At 42.5% G+C, this 10,784-nt stretch overlaps 1 protein-coding gene across 3 annotated transcripts in view; it reads right to left on the bottom strand.

The window, feature by feature from the left end:
• Positions 932–10,784, bottom strand: part of LOC110397542 (solute carrier family 2, facilitated glucose transporter member 3) — a 42,604-nt gene continuing 32,751 nt past the window's right edge. For all 3 annotated transcript variants that reach the window (XM_021393966.1, XM_021393950.1, XM_021393956.1), the window contains exons 2-10: positions 8,667–8,762; positions 7,085–7,245; positions 6,610–6,850; positions 6,262–6,424; positions 5,430–5,617; positions 4,965–5,069; positions 4,485–4,586; positions 4,056–4,259; positions 932–3,602 (exon numbers count right to left, since the gene is read on the bottom strand). In XM_021393966.1, the coding sequence (XP_021249641.1) occupies positions 3,378–3,602; positions 4,056–4,259; positions 4,485–4,586; positions 4,965–5,069; positions 5,430–5,617; positions 6,262–6,424; positions 6,610–6,850; positions 7,085–7,131 (1,275 nt within the window). In that variant the 5' untranslated portion in view covers positions 7,132–7,245; positions 8,667–8,762 and the 3' untranslated portion in view covers positions 932–3,377. The remainder of the gene's footprint in view (positions 3,603–4,055; positions 4,260–4,484; positions 4,587–4,964; positions 5,070–5,429; positions 5,618–6,261; positions 6,425–6,609; positions 6,851–7,084; positions 7,246–8,666; positions 8,763–10,784) is intronic.

The following is a 10,784-nucleotide window of genomic DNA, read 5'->3' as shown; positions in this document are numbered from 1 at the left end:
GTAAGGGATTTGGGCTAACAAGAACCAGAGCAGCATCTCTGCTAAGGAAGAGTAGTAGTAAGGGAATTCATTAAGCTATTAAGCGTGGAAGGCTTAGGGAAATAGTCCTTCCCACTAGAATAAAATACCAAATCCAGACTGCTGAGCTAGCCAGAAGAAAAGCTTGTGACATACCAGGATACAGCCTAGGTTTGTTAGGATTAAGAAACAACTATAGCAAGTATGTCCAGCTAGCAGCCTGTGGCTCCTATATGGGCCTACTCTTGCCCCACACCATCATGTCAGCAGTTCTTGCTTGCCAAGCAGCCTGACCCAGCCCTGGGCATGCACCTATTGCTCAGCAGTGTGCAATTGGCACTGTCTAGACTGAAATGAGGGCACAAGGAAAGCATAGTGCAGCAACTCCCTTTTCAGTTGACAGCTCTGATACCTATGAATTTTGAAGTGGAATGTATATAGTTGCAATCAGATATTCAACTCAAAGAAAAATTTGATTCTCCCTCAAGTAGATTTCAATACCTATTTTAACAGATAAACAAGCCTCACTTCACAATCACACCTTATTCATGTCATCACTTTCGGGCAGTATATCCATTTGTGAACAACTATTTTCAAGTGTGAAGTACAGGTGAAGTAAAATTCCAAAAATCTCTGATCACCTTGAGAACTCACCAAGATCACCACCGTTACCATCAAAACAGACCAATGCATTAGTTTCACAAAAACAAGGTCAAATATCTTACTAGTCTTATGTTCTTGCTGCTCTTTATGTTTTAATAAAGATATTAAAAAATAAGTTTACTTACATGCAGTAACTATAATATGTATTTTATATACAGCCCAAGACAATTCTTCACTCAATACGTCCCAGGCAAGCCAGAAAGCTGGACACCTATGAACCATATTGTTAAGATAAAGCCCATGGCAGGCATTAATTAGACCTGTAATCTTTATTTTAAAAACATGAAACAAATCACAATAAGCTTATAAAACCCATCAAAAATATCCACAATGCTATTACAGAATAACAAAAGATACCATATGAGAAAGACCTATACATTCTGATCCAGGCCAGCGCACTTCTGTGATGCAAAGTACGGAATACATAGCTGTAGGGGGAAATTTCCTAGAATAGCAGATGTCCACACAGAAATCTCTGCAAAGGAAGGGCACAATCTGTATAACTGGGCAAAAATATGGAAGTCAGGAGTGAGAGTAGTCTTATAATACCTCTGGGAATAAATATCTGATAGAGAAGCCTGATGGAAAGCAAGGGAAATTTGGATGCAATAGGACTACGTCGTGCAAAGAAGGGAGTCGTTCAAGTGACATCACAGCATGTTTTTCACAGCGGCAAATTTTACTGATCTCTCCAACTCTTACTCATTAGGGAAGGCTGAAAAATCTCATCACTAGTTACAGAAGATGCTAAAGACAACTCTAGAATATATACTGAAGGGACATGCCTGACAGCACAGTTTCATAGCAGGTTGAAGAAAACTTGGGCTATGCATGCTATTACCAATTTTGCTGTCATTTCTCCCCTTTTTGAGCTCTTCTTCCTTTTAACCACCTTATCTTCAAACCTGCTTCTTTTATAGGATGTCTAGTAATGAACTCTGGTGTGAGTTTGCAGGTAGACCTGAGTTTAAGACAAAAAAATGCAGGCTTAAGATAATAAGTCTACCTATTCCTCCACTACTTTGCCTAGCTTATATAGGCCAAAACTCAGAACACTGTAGTCAGAGGAAGCAGCAGTCCCAAAAATATCACATGTACTTCTTCCCCTTCCTAAACTGAACTGATAACTTACACTAACGTCAGTAACTGTGGGTATATACATACTTTTGATTACCTAGCAATTAGAAAAAAAGGAGAGCATTAATTATGTACATCCCAGTGTCTGCCATGTTAGGTCTAACAGAGGTAGTACTACAGACCTGCCCAGAACACTGAACAATGCTGGGCACTGCCTCTTCCAGAGAGGACACATAGGACAAAAACATTTGGCCTACAACCAACTAATAGCCTGAATTTTCCAAACTGTTAAACTAGCATATTCCAGTAGCTCTAGTCTCTAATTCTAGATCTCTAGGTATGTACATGTGCCATAGGATGATCCTTCTAGACACAAATGGTCAATTTTGCCTCCAGTATTTACAAATAATTGTGAAACAGCTTTGGAAAAATAACTTTTAGCCTCACGCACCTTAAGTAACTATCTGCAAGCTTCAACCTTTCTGGCCTACTAGAATACATCAGAGAGGCCAAAAAGTCAGGAGAAGGAAAAAAAAAATTAACCTTCTTGGTTGCAGTCACTACCCTCAATCATCTTGAACAATGCTCAACTGTGACTGAAAATATAAAGTAACAACACCCTTCTGGTGCAATCACTTTTCAAGTAATACTTCAGAACAATATTTAAAAACACCACCCAAAATAACCAAATTACATAGGAATTTTGGTGGACAACTATACTGCTTCTCATCAGTATTCAGTTATTTGAATTACTTTTCAGGGGGCAGAATTAACTTTAAAAGGTGATGTGCACAATTGGCTCCATCTTACCATCAAAAATGCCCAGCTTACAGTTCGGTACAGTATTCCTTCTCTACAGTTTTATTGCACCTCAAGTCTACAGCATCTTCTGTTAGAATAGCTATTTGTCTTAAACATCTTCAACCTCGTTATCTGTACATTTTTGTACACCATTAAAAAAATAAATATTTACAAAGTGACATACAAATAAATAAACTTAAGTAAAAGTATGTTCTGTTTGTCTATACAAAAAAAATAAAAGCAAGAAAAAAAAATAGGCATGCAACTTGGTCCCCTTTTTCCTGAGGCTGAAAAAGTGCACACTGGAAAGGAAAAATGCAAGGAGATGGCTTTTTGGTAGGCTTGTTAAATTCCAGTGTAACACTGCACGTACACGCGCACACATACATCCACACAGAGTAGACTCAAAGGGCAGGGGACTTGTTTAGTGGACAACTTTAACTCACTACAAAAATAGTATTTAAATTACATTACGGTCACTGCATACATAAGTATGTTAATTCCAAATAGCGATTACAGGTGAGAAAAGTAACAATATTACCAGCTGTTGCATGTTCACCTGATGTTTGTGGCAAAGAATAAGAGATTATTTTTGCTAGAGTGCAAAATACCTCCCAGTATTTAAAAATGAGATCACCCAGATCAGATTTGCTAAATGGTGGTAAGCCTGGCAGAACAGGGGGGAGAATATGTGGATGCAGAGAAGAAAATAGCAGCAGTTGGAGAAAGAAATTGTCCCAGTTCTCATCATTTCTTTGCTCATTCCTTTAATGACTCTATGTATATGCAAGAGTCAGAGAAAGGGTGTGTCATGAATCTTAGGCATCTTCTTTGTCAGGTTCTATGTTGTTCATCTCCACCATAGGGTCCTTCTCTACAGGTGGTGGTGAAGATGGGGAGCTTGCTTCTGCTTGTTCTTCAAAGCCCCTGGAGATGTCTTCAAAAGTTCTGCCCTTGGTCTCCGGCACTTTGAAGTATGTGAAGATGAAGAAGATGACCAGGAAAACAAGGAAGATAAGGAAGACATAGGGGCCACATACTTTCTGCAGTAAGAATAAAAACAGGAGGTTTTAATTTGAGAAGATAAATTTAAAAGCAAAGTTATTTCCTTCTCCAACAATACCCTCGCTGAGTTGTCCTCAACACAAGGATCTTTTTCAATATATCATGTTTCTGTGAGCTTCTGTAATGACTTAATACTGGTTCTGGTTGACCAAAATTGAGGCTTTTAAAGGGAAAGCTTAAATGTATTAAAATGGCTCTGAACTACAAGCAGTAACAAAACAGAATGTAAGGCTAGCTACAACACTCTTAACCTTCAGTAGCAATCAGAATACAGGATTGGAGACCCCAGAGGATTGTCCAGCCCTCTGCCTAAAGCAGAACCAAAATTTCAAGAGAGATCAGGCTGCTAAGAACAAAGATTCTACAGCCAATCCGGCCACCCGTGACAATGCTGCAGCACTCCTGAAGTGCCTGGCAAACAGAGCCCTTACCTCTGCATAGGGGAAGAGCATTCCCACTAAGAAATTAGAGGTCCAGTTAGAACAACCAGCCACTGCCATGGCTGCAGGCCGTGGGCCTTGACTGAAAAGTTCTGCCACAATGAACCAAGGGATAGGTCCAGGGCCAATCTCAAAAAGGGCCACAAAGCCAAAAGTGGCAACAATGCTGATATATCTGATCCACTGCACAGTATCCTGCAAGAGAACAAGATATAATTAACTGCAATCTGAGAAGCAAACATGACGCAGCACAGTATCCTCTATCAATTTTCTTAGTTGTACTTCCATGCATTTCCAGCCACAGCCCATGATCAGCCCTAGCCCCACCTGTAAATGCCTTGCCCTGAAATTCTGCCCTCTACAACTAGTCTTACTGGCCCCCTACTGGGGTCAGCCTGAATAAAATAACCAATTACTCACCTTCAGAGCCAAAGCAATTGTCATAACAGCAGCACACACAGCCATGCCACCCAAACCAACTAAGTGGAGAGTCCTGCGCCCTGCACGCTCTACCAGGAACAGCTGAAAATACAGAAGAAATTCAGTGACTTAAGCAGCACAAGCAGAAGAGGCTCCCTCAGTCACCATGCACTGCACCTCTTTTGAATCTTCCTGTACTCCTCAATGCCAAGTCATCAGGCTGCTCTTTGGTACAAGTATTCCTCTTCTTACTGCCTTCCCTCATCTTCTACCTCTCCCAACACTCTTATTTTCATCCTTTACTTCATTTCTTCCTCTTAAAACACATATATATTCTATTCTCCCACAATAACTTCAATGCATTCTTTTCTTTGTTCTTGTAGGCCAATAGTTAACCCACTGCTTTACCACAGCCACGTCTCCCAAAAGATCCCATGCAGACAAGTTACTTTTCTCACCAGAAGGCTCCGTTCTACTTACCGACACAACAGTGAAGACTGTGTTTACCACACCAGCTCCAATGGTGGCATACACAGGCTGCGTGATACCAGCTCTTTCAAAAATCCCTGTAGAATAATAGAATACCTAGGAAGAGAAGCAAAAAGTTGGACACATTGCAGTTTTAATGTTTGAAAGCATGTTCCTCATTCCCTACCTAATGGCACAATCCTAACAAGCAATCAACAGCATAAAGCAGCATAATTCCAGTCAAGTTTCATTCGCTTGATGCATGGCTGTAATGTCTTGCCAGAGTACGTGGGAGAAGTAAAGGCCAAAATCATCTCCATCTTTCATCTTTGCAACCTCTACACTATCACAAAGAAAGTTTTCCAGACAAGACACAAAAGAGGTCTTTCGAAGACTAGTCTGCTAACGTTGAGAAAACAACTACCTTGACGCACAAATATACCCAGAAGCCCAATAGATATGACAAACATAACTCACAGCATTGATGCCTGAGAGCTGTTGAGAGAACTGCAGCATGATGGAAATGATAATGGCTTGACGATAGTTAGGAGAGCGGAAGAGCTCTGGTACAGTTGCTTTCTTTTCCTGAGACATTTTAGCACTCTCTTCTTTCATCTCCATGATGTCTTGAGATACATCTTGTGTACCACGGAGCTTCTGGAGAACTATAGGAAAGAAACCAAAAGCATATGGTGGAACATTCCCACAACCAGTAAGCTCCCCCAGCCCCTGTCCTGCTATTTGAGGGAGTGCACACTGGGAAAACAGAATATATGCAAGTCAGTGTTTGGGCCTGCTCTCTCGCAAAGACAAAGCCTCTACATGCAGCCTTTGCTCATCTTTTCAACTCACAGTTCAGGGAGCAGTGATCACCATGGAAACTAAACTCAGATACTAGACACTCTTCATGTTATCTGTGCTCCAAACTTGCATTTGATCCCTAATTCTGTTCACACACTTGCCAGAGGTGATTCCAGGCCTCTGTGGTAGGAACAGATCCCTCCTAACTCATTGTTAAATGTGCTTCAGGTGGAGCTGACATCTGCAAGCAGCTGGTACTGCCACATCCCACCAGGCCAGGTGCCACTCCTAGCTTCTTTCTTAATCCTAACAGGATTTCATTGGGATTACAGGTTTCTCAACTCCTGACACTGGTACAATTTAAAAGACAGAAGGGAAGGTTTAGTACCTTCTGGGAATCTCATCCTTGTATACCACAGATTCTAAAGACAGCCTTAGCATTCCACTCAAGTTCAGCACAGACCAGGAGTCATAATACAGTCCGGCCCCTTCGAAGACAACTCCTTACCCGTTTCCGCTTTCTCTTCCTCCATCTTGTTGATCAACAGGAAACGGGGGCTCTCAGGGCAGAAAAGAAGAGCCACACACTGCAGAACTGCTGGGAGAATTGTGAATCCCAGAAGCAGTGGCCAAAGCGTTTCAGTCCCCATTATCCCCTCAAGGCCAAAAATCTACACCAAGAATTTGAGAGAAAGAAAAATTTTTAAATACACCAATTCCTTGCCCTTATGCCAGGGAGTATGACAGGACAAGATGTTGCACCTGATGACAAAGGCAGCCCACTTCACTAGATTTCAAGCCCACAGAGCCCTCCCTCATGTACCCTTTCCTCCAAGTACAAGTTTGTCAAACCTACCTGGGCCACCAGGATGCCTACAACAATGCCCAGCTGGTTGAGGGTTCCAAAGGCTCCACGAACGCTGGTGGGTGAGACCTCACTGATGTACATGGGTACAAAGCCAGTACAGAGACCACAGAAAAGGCCAATAATGAAGCGCCCAATTATCAGCATTTCCACTGCCTTTGCAATCTTGGATAAGGCCATGAGGGCACCCCCAATAAAAGCCAGGATGTTCACCAGCAGCATGGAGTTTCTCCTGCCAAGACAGAAATACCAAGGCTGAGCTTTACCTGGCAATAGAGCGAGAAAACCATGGGGAGAAAGATAAAGCTACCTATTACTCTTATCTTGGGAGCAGGGAGAGAACGGTATTTCCTGTTCAGCTTCTGCCTTGGCCTGCAACAATTTTCTCATCCCCGCCCTCTTCCTCCCAAAACTCCACTGCAGAGCATAAAGTCACTAATAACTTGTATTCCTCTTCCCAACTTACCTGCCAAATCGATTGACGAAAAGGCTGACCGAGAAGGAGCCAATCATACCTCCTACGGAGAAGATGGCCACAGAAAGGGACCATAGTGAGGTAAGAAGCTCTGGGGAGACAGTCTCCCCACTCCGTTGAGATAAAGTTCTGTTGAAGAAGGCCCGGATGATCTGCAAGAGAAACCAGGTAGGTAAGGAAGGTTTACAATCCCATGGGAAAAGAATTTGGGAAAATATTTGGGATGGTCTTTCTATTTAAGGAGTCATGCAGCAAGAATAGACATTAAAAATTCAGTAGAAAGCAGCAAGTTATACAAGGGAAAGATCAGGGTGATGAAAGAGGAATAAAAATTCACTGAAAAGTTCAGAGACTGGTAGTAGAATGATGAGAAATGGATTGCTTCACATGGAGCTGTGATAATTAAGGAAAGTGGGCTTATCTTTCGAATGTTTTCAGATGATCAGAGTCACTTCTGGTGTTTCAGGCATGAGATGGGAGGGAAAGAGAATGAGAAAAACAGCCAGAGAATGGAGGGGGACATTTCTAGCAACACCAGAAATCTAGCAACAGAGAAGGGCTCTCTGCAATGAAAATAGTTAAGAGACACATGAAATTCCATTGAGTTAACCCTGAAAGCAGACGCGTTTTTCAAAACATTCCTTCATTGTTCCTTGGGACAAGATGAGATGGGATGTAACAGGGCTGCGTTCAACCTGAGGTATCCTCTTTGGTAATGAGGGGAGCACTGCAAGACTGAATGGGATATGGCCTCAGAATGCCAGCCCCCAGCAGATGGCAGCAGGACATTAGCTAGGAAGGACCCTACCCCCCCAGCATGTGATGTCACATCTATTCCTGGAGATGGGGTGGATGTGGTATTGGTGACTCAGTTCCTAAGAAATAACCATCTTAGTTACAAGAAAACCGCATTTCTCATTTTCTTCATCATCTTTTTTTCTGATGAATTTTCACTGAATTGGCACTTAAATAAACAAATGAACAAGTCAGAAATATAGGGCCCTGAGAGAAACTAAAGCAACCGTAATCCCTACCAACCCTCTCAGCTTACTTCTGTACAGTGCTCCCTATGTGCCTTCTCTGCCCCAGCTGGTTCATGCTGGTGGAGAATATCCTGCCTTATCTCCTGACCTGGTGCAACAGGCCAGAAGCCTGTTCTTTCTTAATTTGCAAGAGTTTGGAGGAGAGCAGTACACAGCAGAAATTAAAACACAATAACTGAATCATGTTTCATCTCCTCTTGCGCGGTAAAGAGGAAGGGGGAGGGGAGAGGGGAAGATCAAGACTACTAAAAAACAAAATGACAATCCCTGAAGTGGGTGACATTCCTGGAAATGACAGATTGACCCCTTTCCTTAAGCAAAACTCTGCACTCCAAATTAAAATAATCATTCTATCCGTTCTCCCTCCTCCTCAGTAACTTTCCTGTCCTTTGAATCTCTTCTTTCCTTGAAGAAAAACACCAGAACTAAACTATTAGCTGCTTGACAGCTTCTCTCCTTCCTATGCTCTTTTTTCCCCCTCCCCAACTCATTTATACATATTTTCCTCCCCAACTCATTCTTTCTCTCACCTTCTCAGGAGCATTGATGACACCAGTGTTGTACCCAAACTGGAGAGATCCAATGGCAGCAACAGAAACAGCATAGATAAGGGACGCAGTGACTTTCTGAATAAAAAAAGAGAATGCAATAATGCAGTGTTTGGTTAATTTGGTAGTTCGTGCTTCCTATATAACTTGAGTTTCCTTGAACATAAGTAGAACACACAGCCGGGCCAATTGCAATTAAGAGCCCAAAGGTAAAGGAACATACTTTTCTCCAGTGAGGGTAGGTACCAACAGAGTCTACAAACAGGTGCAACTAAACAGTAAGAGTTCTGTGATGAGAAGGAGAGCCTGTCAGGTCCAACATTTATACATCATGACATTTGACTGTTTTCAGCTCGTTAGTAATGAACACACCAGCTCCATTAGCAGCTGTAATTTTAGGTTGATCTGCTTCACAGAAAAGCTTTGCTGGTCTCTGACATGTCATGAAACAAGTGTTTAACTCTTCCTCATGCCCCTCAAAGTCCCATAGATAGTTTCTCAGATCTGCATAAGAGCTGCACTGGCAGTCACATCTAACAGTTAAAACTTGCACTCTTCAGCAGCAGATCTGCTTTTCCCAGGCTAGAATTTCCCAACCCTGCCCCCGCAGCACCAGGCAAAACAGCCTCCCTTAAAGAAGAGGCTGTGCTGCCCTTGTTCCTCATTTATTTTTCTTGTTACCGAGTCAAATAGCGAATATTCAAAACAAAGCACTGCTTCTTGAATTTGAGTGCATGTGAATTTTTTTTTTTTAACTACTGAGCACTCAAAGCCATAGAGGAAGCAGCTCCAATCTGTGAAATCCCAAAAAACTGATACTTAACTGTCAGTGAAAAGCATCTGATATTTTCCACTTTTTTTTTTTTGGAGTCTGCAAAGCTTAAGCCAGCTGTTAAGGAGGCAGGAGGGAGCAAGTAACTCAGGAGTTGGAACCTATACAGCCAGTGCTTGAGGGGTGCTATTCAGAAATATGTTTCTGTTGCAGGAGCAGTTGGAAGCTTTCAAAAAGCATAACAAGGCTTTTCAATTATTCTCCTAAGGCTGGCAGGGAAGGATGAAGTACTCCATGGGGCCTGCTGTCACAGCTCCTCCAGTCTCTCATTTTCCAGCTGGCTCCAGAAAGCTGACAGTATTCATGCTACCTGTACCAGTCCTTCAGGCATGTAAGTACTTCTGTAAGTACTTCTGTGGTACAACCCCGCAAAGACACATGTTAGGCCTCAATAAGCAGGAAGTAAATTAATGCATGGTTTCCCTCGTCTACATCATTTAAATATCTCATGTTAAGGTCTCTTCCTGCTAAGGTTAATGCTGGAGGAAGGGGATATATTCCTATATTCCTGAATGGAGCAGATGATTCTCGTGCTACGATTCACAGCTGAACATACTCCAAACAAGCTAGGCCTTCTCTCTGCCATCCTCTGACTTTGGTCCAAGAAACTCTGGCACAGAACCAGTCTTCCAAAGCACCTAGATGCCAATTAAGTCATCTAAGCCCTTTCAAGATTCCAGGCCTCATCTCCCTTAGCTGAGGACAAAGCTCAGCTGTCCACACTTCCAGCGCAGTAACTGACACAAGTGCATCTTTCCTCTCAAGGCCCTGCTTGTAGTGGTCATAGTTGACCCTTCTCCTCTGGATGCAGCAGGAATTATAGGATACTTGCTTCTGTATGACCCATGTAGGCAAGAGGTGCCCACAAAGCAAGTTATAACAAAGTTAGTTCTTTCTCACCACCTTTCATACTCCATTCTCCTGACTGTTGCCAGTTATTCAACTCCCACTCAGTCTCATACCATCCAAGATATCTCATGGGCTGATCCAGCCTCTCCAGTGAGAGAGACCACAATTTAGGTATGGATCATTTGTTATGGCTAGCAGAACATTTCCCAAAACGGAGAAACTTAGAAATAGTGCAGCAGCACCCACTCTATGTAAAGGACCAAGGTTGAGGTCTATATGTCGGTAAGATGCTCAAATTAACACCCCTCCATCTGACCACTACCAGCATCAGGATTCAGCAGCAGCACTTGTGAAGCATCTAGCTAGTAACAGCTCCCCTCTCCTTTACCAACAGCAACCTCAGAGTAGCACAACTTGCT

This window comes from Numida meleagris, chromosome 1 (assembly GCF_002078875.1).
Source record: "Numida meleagris isolate 19003 breed g44 Domestic line chromosome 1, NumMel1.0, whole genome shotgun sequence".
Lineage (NCBI taxonomy): Eukaryota > Metazoa > Chordata > Aves > Galliformes > Numididae > Numida > Numida meleagris.
The sequence above is the reverse complement of the archived record's forward strand: the minus strand, read 5'-3'. Positions and strand labels throughout refer to the sequence as shown.